This window comes from Vigna unguiculata, chromosome 10, assembly GCF_004118075.2.
Source record: "Vigna unguiculata cultivar IT97K-499-35 chromosome 10, ASM411807v1, whole genome shotgun sequence".
NCBI classification, from domain to species: Eukaryota; Viridiplantae; Streptophyta; class Magnoliopsida; order Fabales; family Fabaceae; genus Vigna; species Vigna unguiculata.
In genome coordinates this window covers 16,090,853-16,104,780 of record NC_040288.1, presented here as the reverse complement: position 1 = coordinate 16,104,780, position 13,928 = coordinate 16,090,853, and the positions used below count along the sequence as shown (strand labels likewise).

The 13,928-nt window shown below is 32.7% G+C and overlaps 1 protein-coding gene across 1 annotated transcript; it reads right to left on the bottom strand.

Annotated features, from left to right (window-relative positions):
• Positions 1–2,257: 2,257 nt before the first annotated feature.
• Positions 2,258–4,692, bottom strand: LOC114167421 (cytochrome P450 83B1-like). The gene is made up of 3 exons (XM_028052507.1): positions 4,108–4,692; positions 3,592–3,907; positions 2,258–2,999 (listed from the first exon to the last, which is right to left on the bottom strand). The coding sequence occupies exons 1-3, from the start codon at positions 4,677–4,679 to the stop codon at positions 2,391–2,393; spliced, it is 1,497 nt and encodes a 498-aa protein (XP_027908308.1). The 5' UTR covers positions 4,680–4,692; the 3' UTR covers positions 2,258–2,390.
• Positions 4,693–13,928: the final 9,236 nt, after the last annotated feature.

Below are 13,928 nucleotides of genomic sequence, written 5' to 3'. Positions count from 1 at the left end.
AACGTAAAAATCTTTCATAAGATTTAATCAACAAATTAGATGTGTGGAGTGTTTGGCTTCAACTTGTTTTTAGCATCATTAGATGCATTAGAATGATTAACCAAATCATCATAATCTCAACTTGTGAGAAAAAAATTGCACTTAAAGTAGTTGACTTTGTTGCTTTATCACTAACCAAGTTAGTTGAAGTAGTTGATGCTTCATATGCATCTTCCAATATCGTTGGTTTTGCAACTGCACTTGGTTCCTCCACTGTATTATTCGTACTACTTTGCTCCTGAAAAGGATCATTTGTACTCATATCATCATTAATAGATAAAACTTCATATTCACATTGATATACCAATGTGAGAATCTTCAATTTCTTCATCAATAGATTTAACATCTTTAGTAAATTTAATATGTCCATTAGTAGACATATTAGTTTAAGCACCATCATATCTATTAGTAGATATAATTGCATGATGTGATTCTATTGGTTGTTGATTTGATCTTTGAATCTTGAGGTCATTCACATCAGCTATAAGATTCTGTAAACACGAATTCAATTCATATATCTGTTCTTTATTTACCTGAGTTACATTCATCGCCTCCATCATTTCAGAGTATTGCTCAGTCATCTATTTCATAATATTTTCTAAAGTGGCCTCCCTAACTTTGTCATTCATTAGCTGACTTAAGTAATCCGACATTTGTTATGCTCTAATAGCCAACTTTAGAAGCAAATCCTTATGTCATGATTGATGAAGTATTCTAAATTTTGTAGTTTCAGGTGTGGTATCCTCCATCATGCTATATAATATTTTGTTATTTTTATACCACTCTTGATAAAAAATTTTCCAAAGTTGATTAGCTTGTAACCTTTCATCTATGACCTATAGTTTCTCACTCACTACATCCATTAATAACACAACTTCCTTATTGGTTGGTCCATTGGTAGTGCAACTTGTTGTTAGGGCGCATGATGTTGTTGATAACCATATGAATCATGTAGATGTGTATAGTAATCATATTTGAAAATCACGCTATTGTTTATTTTAATATGAAAAATTATTTTGCATTTTTGAAAGAGGTTTTCAGAAAAATAAATAAAAGCGACTTGAGTAGACTTAGGAAAGAGATGTGCGTTTCAATGGACAATTTAAGTACCATATCTTTTCTTAGTTAAAGTGCTGCTCAATTAGTTTCACAAATTTCCCAACAAAATTTTTCAAACAAAAATTATTATTAAAAATAATAATAAAATTTCCAATTTAAAATAACTAAATAATATAAATGTTAGATAAAATAGAGATAAAGAATTGTTAGGATAAGAAAAATAAAAGTAAAATAATTAATATAAAATAAGAACTAAAATGATAAAAATTTAACTCCTTTGGCAATGCAACAAATTTGATAACTTTATCATTGAAATGATCAAATTAATATTATTTATTTATAAAAACTTCAATATTGTTAAAAAAATACCAAAAAGATTAGTATGAATAAAAATCCAAAGTCGTCTCCTAACGAATACGGAGTTGATTCCTAACAAATTAGTCCTTATAAAATCTATAAAAATTCACCTAAAAGAATTAAAATAATAATTCTTATGATATGATATTAAAAATGTATCTAAGGATTATTTTTAAATTAATTATTGTTGTAGATTTGTAAATCAATGTAAAGTCTCAATTAATTTGTTGACGCTTTTATTTTTAATCGACATTCTCACAGAGTAAGAATATATATTTTTTTACTCTTTTACTAGTTGATCTCATATATTTTAGTTTACCCGCCTATGATCTTGTACCCTTTTTTTATATATTTTTTATATAAGTACCTATCTAGTAAACTTAATATTTTTTTAAAGTTAATTTTTCATTTTATTAGGAATTGAAGAATAAATTGAAAATTTTATATTGAATAGCAATGAAAAAAATTAGTGATGATAAAAAAGTTTAATGTTAAAATAAGTGTCTAAGTCTTTTATATAAATAACTTATATCTTAGAAGGGATCGATCTCCCTAATCTATACCACTAAAAAATTATAACACTAAGTAACTTTCTTTTGAAAGAAAAAGTAATTAACTTATTAAGTTATTTTCGTCTTAATCTCATGAACATACCGTTGTTCGGCATAAGTATTGCTACACGAATATTACTTGGCTGATTACAATTTCTTGAATCATTTTATGGTATTATTGGCCATTCATACAAAGAGGGATACGCTTCTCATCTCATTGTACAACCAAGATCAATATCTAAATTTAATTATACAATAAAAGACATATTCATGAATAAGGACATCACATCATTATTTAGTACAATATTATCTCCAGGCAACTAAAGACGCCAAACAACAAAACACCACACAATAATATTACACACCTTTTTATTAATCAAACTTCTAGATTCGAACCTTAGCCAAAACACATAGAGGATTCTTCTTGTGCTGAGTAATCCCTGGCAACACTTCAGTATCAATATCTTCTTTTTTCATTCCAACTGGTAATTCCCAATCAAATGATCTGAGAAGATTCACTAGAATAAGATCCAATGAAGCAATTGCCATTATCATACCAGGGCAAATTCTACGTCCAGCACCAAATGGAATGAACTCAAAATGTTGCCCTCGAAAATCTATTGTATTATCTAAGAACCTCTCTGGTAAAAACTCATCTGGGTATTTCCATGAGTTAGAGTCTCTATGGATTGTCCAAGCATTCACATACACTATTGTCTTTGCTGGAATTTCATATCCATCTAAAATACATGCTTCATTTGTTTCCCTCTGCAGAAGTAGGGGTGCTGGTAGATGCAGTCTCAATGTCTCTTTTAATACGGCCTTGAAATAGGGAAGCTTTTGAATATCATCTTCATACAAAAAATCTTTTTCACCCGCCAAATTCCTAATTTCTTCTTGAACTTTCTTCATTACTCTTGGATTTTTTAGTAGTAAGGTCATAGCCCAGATCGTTGTAGCAGCAGTTGTATCTGTTGCTGCTACAAGCATGTTCTGCAAAAAAAAAGAAATCAACGGTTCATAATCGATCCAAAACATATTTTCAGAAATAAATTAAGAAAAAAATCATAAACGTACACTTTCACTAGGGGACACCTATTATATATTTTTACACGGTGGTTAAACTAATCTAATATATTGGTTAAATTTGTTAATTTCATATGTGAACCAATTTATTAACTTCAACATAAAGGTTAACAAAGATCCAGTTAAACCATTTGAAGAAAGGTAGTTGAAGAATGTTGTTCGGGAATAAGGAAATGATAAGAACCCGATCCATCCACTTATGGTTTATGATTAAGCCGATACAGTTAAACCATTTCCAGCCTAATGCCATCCTACCAAGAAAGTGTAACTCAATTTATCTCTCTTAATGGTGGCTTAAGTATTTATGTATGTATAAAAATTAAACCTATAACTCAATTTTAGAGGATTAAAACAAGTAATTTGTATGTATTAAAATTACAATACATAAAGATCAAAGAAGTAATTAAAAATGTTCTATCTCACGCCTAATCTATATACATATCAATAATTTGTTACTCAAGTAGATAAATTAAACGAGGAAAGGAAAAGAAATCCAAACCATGAAAACAGCTTTGATATGATCATTTTCGAGGTCTACAGAAAACGAACGTTGGTTTTTGAGTTGAAGTAAGACATCAATCAAATCCTCGTTCTCTGGTGTGTTTCTATTAGGATCCATGTGTTCATCAATCACTTCTTGGTAGAAGGTATCCAACTCCTTGAAATTTTGTTCAAGACGAGCACGCAGTCCTGTGATTCTATCAATCCAACCCAAGAAAGGAATATAATCTGAGAAAAAAAACATGCCCATCATCGCTTCACACTCATTCAGTAGTCCATGGAACTTACTCCTTTCTGTTCCTTCATCTTCATACCTGGTGGAAAGTCGACCAATATATGATACTTAGTCAAACATTTAATTAAACTTATACTCAATCTTGTACTAAAAAGTATATCACAATTTTTTAAAAATGATAAAATTAGAAAACAGTTTTGAAAGTGTAAATGCCACTCGTCCTAAAACTAAATGAGCTTCTTTGAGTGTGAAAAACATGCTCCTTGTCTCTTACAATACCTTCTCCCAAAGGCAATTCTACATATAATAGTGGTGGTGAGGGACATGAGTGCATCACTCAAATTCGTAACCTTGGAGGATGAGGCATGCATTGATATTTTTTTTATCATTTGCTTGACCTCAAAGTGTCTTATTGAGGAAAAGTTTGAGACACGAATGGAGCTAAGAAGATGAACAACACAAATTTTTCTGATTTCTCTCCAATAACTGTTGTATGGGCAAAATGCAATGTCAATCCCATTATAAGACAATTTCTGTTGGCCAAGTAATCTAGGTCTCCCACAAAACTCAAGGTCATGATCTTTCATTATCTCTTTGGCAAGTTTAGGAGAGGAAACAACAATGGCTGATCTTAAACCTAATTTAAGGGAAAATATTGGTCCATATTTTTTTGAGAGTTGCCATAGCTGAAGATAAAGAGTAGAGTTATTGAGCTGATGAAGGTTCCCTATTATGGGAAGGCCTCTAGGACCAGGTGGGAATGGTGGGTTTTTCAAGGTTTTGAAGTATTTGAGGAAGAATGAGAAAAACACAGGAAGAATAAGGCATAGAACTAGAAGTGAGGACCACATTGTTTCTATAACAATGAGGTAGAAGAAAACACTATTTCTGAAACTCATTGGAATCATAGAATCTTATATAGAGGGGCCATAAGCATGTTAGGTAAATTTCACAAGAATCTGTTAACAGTAAGTGTGACGAGGATTTCAAAAGATATGCCTCAATAATATAAAGATATTTTTGCATTGAAAGTGACAAGGACAAAAATAAATAAAAGATTAAAGAAGAGTTTAGAGTTTTACATAACAATATAATTTAAAAACTCTTTTGTAAACAAAAATATTTTGTATATATATTGGAATAGAATTTATCTTTACCAAAGTCTTTCTAGAATTAATGATCTAAGAATATCCAAATATCCTAAAAAATATATGAATATTTAAAAAGTATGAATATTTCTATTAAAATTCTCCAGCAAAAATATCCTTCTAGAATATTCTAATAACATTTAGTATATTTTAGAACTATGTAGATAAAAACATCACTAAGTAACTTAACTATTTAATATTTAATGATAGAGAAGGTTTTTTTATACGGGTTAACAGAGTTTCTATATCGATTCTAGAATCAATATAAATATAAGGAGTGTAGAAAATTATATATAATAAGTGATTTTAAAATTATATAACATTTGTATAATTAATAAAATGTAATGAGTATTTAAAATTAATTATAATCTTTAAATAACAATTAAATTAAAATTAAGTACAACACGGCTCGTCTTTCTCTAACATGCAAGCATTTATTTCTTTATTAGAAAAAAATTTGTTTAAATTTTTTTCGTTAATATTTCTATTATTTTCAGCAATCTAATCTTTTATATTCTTATTTATCATTGCATCTACTTATAATTTGTTTCAACATTTTTTCAAAGCATTTTCTTCTAAAATCTTAAACGTCTCATTTAGATTATCTTAATATAGTTAATAAAGTTTGTTTATCTGATTTTGATATTCCTTTATACTGAAACATTTAATTTAATAATTAAACTTAATTAAATGAAAACATCACACTATATAATATAATGAGCTAAGATTCGGAGTATTAATATCATTCCATATAATTACCGAAAAATACTCAGAGAAAAACGAAGTACACCAAGACACTACAAAAAAAATTGAAATTACCGAAGGAATTTTATCGACGGATATATTTTTGTCGGTAAATTTGAATTACCGACAGATTCTCAAATTTTAATTATCGACGGAAAAATCAGTAAAAATTCGTCCGTAACACAGATTTCATTTATCGACAGAAAAATCCGTTGGTAAAATCTGTCAATAATTTAAATTTTTTTTATCCATAAATTTATCAACGGATTTTTTCGTCCGTAAAAGAAGCAGGAAATTTTTGCCCAAATATGAATTACTGACAGATTTACCGACGGAAAAATTCGTCGATAAAAGAAGCAGGAAATTTCCCGCCCAAATTTGAATTACCGACGGATTTTTTCATAAGTAAATCCATCGTACTTACATAACTCAAAATTTGTCAGTAAAATTCGTCAATAATTTAAATTTTTTTATCGACGAAACCTCACCTTATAAGAAGACGAGAAGAAGAAAAGAAGAAAAAGAAGGAGAAGAAGAAGAAGAAGAAGAAGAAAAAGAAGAGAAGTAGAAGAAGAAGAAGAAGGAGAAAGAGAAGAAGAAGAAGGAGAAGAAGGAGAAGGAGAAGGAGAAGGAGAAGAAGAATAAGAAGGAGAAAAAGAAGAAGGAGAAGAAGAAGGAGAAGGAGGAGAAGAAGAGGAAGAAGGAGAAGATAAAGGAGAAGAAGGAGAAGAAAGAGAAGAAGAAAAAGATGACGGCGGAGGTGACAGCGGCGACGACGGTGGCACGGCGGTGATAGCGGCGACGCCGGTGGCAGCGACGACGGTGACGGCAACCACGAAGAAAAAAACGAAAAATATTTTGAAGGAGCGAGGAGAAAGAAGATGAACAGTGCAACAAATTTGCCGACGAATTTTTTGGTAATTATCGATGGATTTTTCAGTCGATAATTACCGATGGATTTTAGTGACAGATTTACCGACATATTTTTTTGTCAGTAATTATCGACAAATTTACCGACGGATTTTTCTTTCGGTAATTACCGACAGAACATGATTTCCGTCGGTAAAATTTTACCAACAAACATTTTACTGATGAATTTTTGACCATCGTTAATCCGTTGAAATATTGATTTAGCGACAGATTTTGACCATTACTGACGGATTATGATCGTCGATAATATCAGTTTTTCTTGTAGTGAGATGCCAACATAGAACAAAGTACAAACGATTAATACTCAAAAACTTGGTGATACATGGGCCATGACCCTAAATGAAAACTCGAAGAACGGAGACCATCCTAGAGAGGCTAAGCAGCGGAATCATCATTTCCCTGTTGACCACGAGTAGCTCTCGCATATGCTCACATCAATAAATTGATGATTATCGCAAAAGAGAAAACCACACACATAGAACATGCAACAAAGAGAAAGGGAAAATTGATTATCATACAGTTATCTTCAATTTCATAGTCCGAGATGCATATGTCAACCAATCATGTTATGACTTGCGAACAATACACTAAGACTCAAGACATGACTCATCCGTATACATATAATTAGTCGAATTCAACGGATGCTTGCGCTTGTAGTGGTCTTAACTGCTCTACTGAGCTAAATGTTCCAGTGTCTCATCCCCCACGCATAAGGTTAGCCCTTAAAGTATTTTAGGCCTCCTGCTACTCTCACCACTTGAGTCAGTACGCTCTATGTGAGACTAACTAACTCTTTAGAGTGTTAGGATGCAATCCTTACCTTGAATTTTTACTAAATTATATAAATGAGGCACCACCATGAGCACCCACTAATAGGGGTAATGGAATTACGTCCTGACCAACTGAGGCACCACCATGAGATCTCATCTAGAGATTCATGAAATTACGCCCTAACCAATGAGTCACCACCACAAAACTATCGTGAAATTACGTCCTAACCACATACAAATCATGTTTCACCAACCAAGTAGGTACTTACAATGCATACCAATCTCATGCCAAACTTTTTAACCAACCTTCATTCATATTCCACACCAAAATCATACCAAACTCATCATTTTCAATCCATGAACCAATTCCATACATGCACATCACTCATTCCATGCTTTTAACATATTAATTCACCCAAACTTGTGGAAAACATACAAGGACAGAGAGGAAAACAGAACCTGGGTACACTCTCGCCCAGTTCTCGCTTAGGCTGAAAGGCCTCGCTCAGGCGAGAGGGGCCTCTCGCTCAGGCGAGAGGGGCCTCTCGCTCAGGCGAGAGGGGCCTCTCGCTCGGGCGAGATCCTTTCGCCTAGGTGAGAGCTCGAAAAGGGAATAGTAGCGTTGTCGTATTCTCTCGCTTAGGTGAGACCTCCTCGCCTAAGCGAGACAAATTCTCGCTCAAACAAGAACTCGTCGCCTGAGCTACAGCTCGCACAGTACTTGGGAGGGCTTTCTGATACTCTCGCTTAGGCAAGCTCCACTCGCTTGGGCGAGATTATCAGACTTCCTCCACTGTTCACGTATACAATACCTAAAAACTCATTTAAACACCACCCAATATATTTTCATACCATCATAAGTGCTACACAAACATCAAAATCACCAAACGCATTTAAGAATGAACCAAAAAGATAAAAAGATGTGAAACCCTAGCTTCCCTTACCTGGAAAGAGCTAGCAAACTACTTCGACACCTAAGCCCACAAACACAGCAGCTCCAAGAGCAGATTTCAGAGCCAGAAATATTGACCCAGACACAAAGACAAGGTTAAACCCATGGATCTCTGTTGACTTACGAAAAATAGAGTTGAAGGAAAGAGTATAAGGGTTTGTGGTCAACTTACGTGAAGTAGAACGAGCTTGTGCGAACTTGACAGTGGCGAAGATCAAAACCCTAGCAAAGTAAGTGGCTGAAAATTCTAAGAAGGGGGAGGCTATTTTCTGAAAGTGAGAAGAATGAGTGGGGTTAGGACAGTTTAGGGTCCTTGATTCCCTTTGGGCCAACCCTAGGCCCAACTGATTTGGGACAACCCCTTTAAAATTAGGACAAAATAAATAATGGATCTTACATATATAAATATATTAAAAAACCTTATATTAATTAAGTTATCACTAGTCTAAACGCTAAAACACAGTCAATCTCATAAGATACTCTATATAGAAATATTACAATCATTATAATCATTGATCAATAAAGAATACTCAAAAAAAAATATATTTGATCTAAGATAAAACAAAAATCTACTTATCAAAACAAAAAAAAATTGATCAATTGACTTTGAAGATCTAGCCACGAAAATCATTTCTACGTCTCGAATGTTCAAAAGAATGAACATAAGATAAGATAATGAGGAGAGAAAACAAACTCTAGAAAAAAAAATAGTTTCAAAGAAATTATATGGTTTAAAATAATAAACTTCATTTATAAATTTTCTTATTTATATTAAAATATTTTAATATTAAAATAATCGAATTTTATTATTTTATCAATATAATATTAAATATATAAAAGTTAAAAATATTCAAGTTAAAAATAATAGGTATTGGTAGAAAAAAAATAAATCATTTGTTGTATGGTTAAAATTATAAAAGAAAACACGTGAGTACAGATAGAGACAGGGCATTTGAATAACGGTTTGTAATGAGCCATCACAAAAATCGAAGTGATGCAGGTACAGAAATAAAAATGAATTAAGTAATGGTTTTGTTTGATTCTTTATCAACTCACCAGTAGAGTATAGTATGTAGGAAAAAGTTTATCACACCTATCAATTTCTATATTTCTATTTTTACACTTAATAAAAATTACTTTTTATTTTTTAAATTCATTTATTTCAAATTGTTTTATATTTGAACATAAAAAATATTATTTCATTCATATTAAATAAGTGAGGAATAAAACTTGAAGTTATTGTCTATAAACTAATGAAGGACACGTTAGTGATGAATTGTGTAGTAAGTGATGCTGCGTTGTAAGCTATCACAAAAGTCGAAGTGATGCAGATGCAGAAAAAAAAAATTAACCTTGAGCCATTCTTATAAAGTGGTTTTCAGTGTTAAATCTCCATTCACATAAATTCTGATGCTATAATATATTGGAGAGTAATATATCGAAGAGGATAACATATTTGATAATTTCAGACATAAAGCAAATGAGAAATTTATAGAACCTTGTACATCATATAATATATATAATATGATAATTGTTATCATAAATCGTTACAAATCACGTGAGATTATCATGTCAAAATTCATGCAACAATTTTAAAAAATAATTGATAAAAAGATCACATTTATGAAAAAAATATATTTAATGTGAATATCTCAAATTATCTTACATATTTGGAAAATTACAAACATTCTCTCACTTGGTCGATTCTCCCATTATTAATCAATACAAAAAATATAACGATCATGATAACAAGTCTTCCAAAATTAAATATTGTCTCTCATATATCATAATATATCAAGTTTCTCATCAAAGACTCTAAACTATTGTAGCATCCTAAAAATTAGAGAGAATTTCTAAGAGAATACAACAACCAACACAATAAAAGAAAGGATAAGCTAATAATAACTTTTAACAATCCACAATACTTATTCACTCACACCATGCAAAAATACTAACATTCCCATCAATCAAGCATTCATAACAACACAATTCATATTATAAAGGAACTAACCAATATACTAATTCTAGACTAAAAAAAAATTATAAAAAATTATTAAAAAATCACAAAATGACACGTGGCTGTTACTATTCACATTCCGTTAACTATTTTAAGGGTGTTAGTGAAAAGGACCAAATTGAATAAAATTGACGAATATTAGGACCAAATTGAAAAAGAAAAAACGTAGGACCACATTGAAAAAATCGAATGAAAACTAGGACCAAACCATTATTTAAGCCTAAATATTATACTCAAATCTTAAACAAATTAGATCACTAATATCAACAGAGAAAACAATCCCCGACAACGGCGTCAGAAACTTGATGAATGTTTGGCAAGTGAACCAATCGTTAATGTAGTAATAAAATATTGTCCTCTGGGATTGACTCGATGAATACTAGATTCCTAATTTACGTAATTTTGAGAAAATGAGAATTAGTAGAATTACAAGCATAAAATTTTAACAAAAACACCAATCAATAGAAAAACTGTCAAAGGATTGATTTCGTACTTTTTCTTCTAGAATTCTACTCCTTTTCAATTGATGCAAGAAATGTAATCATCCACTTGAGTTCACTGAGAGTTGTTTTACCCCTAATCCCTTAGTAGGTAAAATCTATTCATTGAATTTGAACCCCAAATTCCTTAGGTCAGTTTACAAAAATTCAATAAAATCATGAAAAATCAATAATCATCTCTATTGCAAACTAATTAGATATGCCCAATTTCTCAATTGTGACATAACCTAACTTATGAAATTGCTTATAGAATAAACGATAAAACCATAAATAGAGCACTAAGATGAAGAGCATTAACAAAACATCTAATGTAAAGAGTAGAACCAATAATTCAAAGTCTTACATCAATCCTCCAATAAAAAGGAAATTAGTTTTGCATCATGAAAAGAAAAACTAAACTGAGTAGACAAAGAGAAGAAGAATGACGAAATAGAGGAAGAAGAAGAAGAATTTTTTTCGTGAACGCGCCTCCTCCTTTCATATTTTCCACGTTCTCTCCTTTGCTGAGGTGATTTTCTCTCTCCTCTAACCGTTTCCCCTCTTTCTTTTCTTTTTATTTTCTTTTTTCTTTAAATCTTTGTGAGTCCACATAATCTTTAGACAAACAATGCACCAATCAAAATTTATGATCTGAAACCAGATAATGCATGATGAAATTAGTCCAATGATGCATAAATGAATAAAAATGACCTAAACGAAGGCATGAATATGCCAATATATTATCTGCTCATCAAGACGAAGGTGATTAGGAGGAGAAAGAGCTCAAGCTGTTACGGAGGAAGTATAGAAACTTTTAGAGGCTGCACATATAAGGGAAATTCAGTATCCCACATAGTTAGCAAACATGGTCATTGTTAAAAAGTCGAACGACAAGTGGAAGATGTGTGTTGATTTCACCGACTTGAATAATGCGTGCCCTAAAGACTCCTATACTTTACCTAGCATAGATGCATTAGTAGATAACGCGTCAGGGTGTGCTTTGTTGAGTTTTCTTGATGCTTACTCGAGTTATAATCAGATAAAGATGCATCCATAAGATGAAGAAAAGACAACCATTTTGGGAGAGACCTTGAATTATTGTTACAAAGTAACGCCCTTTAGGTTGAAAAATGCAGGCGCAACTTATTAAAGGTTGATGGATCGAATTTTGGCTCCTATGATGGGACGTAACATACAAGCATACGTGGATGACATGGTAGTAACCTCGACGGTAGAAACACAACATCAAAAAGACTTGGTTGAGTTGTTTGCTACAATCAACAAGTACCAGCTTAAGTTAAATCCAGAAAAATATGTTTTTGGTGTAAAAGCAGGGAAGTTTTTGGATTTTTTGATTACCGAGAGAGCTATAGAAGCAAATCTCGATAAGTGCGAAGCCATCATCAACATGAGAAGCCCAACCAATGTTAAGGAAGTTTAGCGATAGACAGGGAGGATGGCCGCCCTCTCCCGATTTCTGGCAATCAGTGGGGACAAAGGGCTACCTTATTTCCCATGCCTACGAAAGAATGAAAAGTTTCAGTGGACGGCTCAGTGTCAAGAAGCTTTTCAATAGTTGAAGGGGTATTTGAGCAAACCGCCAGTGCTGTTTAGGCCCGCGAAGGACAACATTTTAGCGTTATGTATCTTCTAGCCAATTAGACGGTTAGTTCAATATTGGTGCAATAGTTGGAGGAAGATCAGAAGTCTGTGTATTTTGTGAGCAAAGTACTATATGGAGCAGAAATACGGTATCCAATGCTGGAAAAGGCAACATTAGTCATTGTGGTAATAACTCGAAGACTAAGCCATTATTTTCAGAATCATGTTATAAGAATAATGACAAACTTTCTTATAAAACAAATATTAAAAAAAACCTGACATATCAGGCAGGTTTGTGAAATGGGCAGTGGAATTATTAGTATATAATATTCAGTATGACTTTAGAGACTCGATCAAGGCATAAGTATTGTTAGATTTTTCAGTAGAGCTTACCACCCTAGTAAAGTTCAGACACGAAGATTCATTGCAATGGATTCTGTATGTGGATGGAGCTTCTAATTTGAAGGGGAGTGAAGCTGGTGTTGTCTTGGAAGGGCCGGATGTGTTTTGATCGAACAATCTTTAAGGTTTGCTTTAAAGGCCAGTAACAATCAAGCAGAGTATGAAGCATTTATTGGCAAAGGAGATGGGGGCTATAAAGTTGTTAGTCAAGAGTGATTCGACATTGGTAACTGGGCAAGTAAAATGGGAGTTTCAAGCTCGAGATCCACAGTTGGCCAGGTATTTGGAATTCGTTCAGATTATAGCCAAGAATTTGATTTCTTTTGAGTTTGTGCACATTCCCAAGGACCAAAATTATCAGGCAAACTTTTTATCAAAATTAGCCAGTTATACAAAGCATGGGCAACACAAGTCAGTGATTCGAGAAACATTGATATCTCTGCAAGTAGAGATAGGGGGAAATCATCAAATCATCATATCACAAAATGGATGGAGGTACAACCTGTGGTTGTGATAACCGGGAACAAGGTTATAAAGTCTTTTTGGAAAAATATAATATGCAGGGTTGGAGTTCCACGATGCCTCATTTTAGACAATGAAACCCAATTTGTATATCCACAGGTATGAAAGCTATGTCGTGAAGTGGTAATTAGGCCGGTTTTTTCTTTTGTGGAGCATCCTCAAACGAATGGGTATCAAACGAATGGGTAGGCCGAGGTAGCCAACAAAGTCATATTACGAGGTCTAAAATGAAGATTAATGACAGCTAAAGGGGATTGGCCAGATGAGATTCACTAGGTGTTATGGTCGTATCACACCATACCTTAGTCAACTACCCATGAGACTCCTTTCAGCCTAGTGTATGGGACAAATGCAATGATTCTTGTGGAGATTTCCAAGAATTTGGAAAGGGTAAAGTCATTCGACGTTGAGCTATCCGAGTAGTGGCTGCAATCCAAGGAGTTGGTCAGGATCTCGGGAGAGGTAGTTAAAAGAAGAATACAAAGGAGGTACAAGACCAAGGTAAATCCAAGGAGTTTTCAAGCCACATATTTT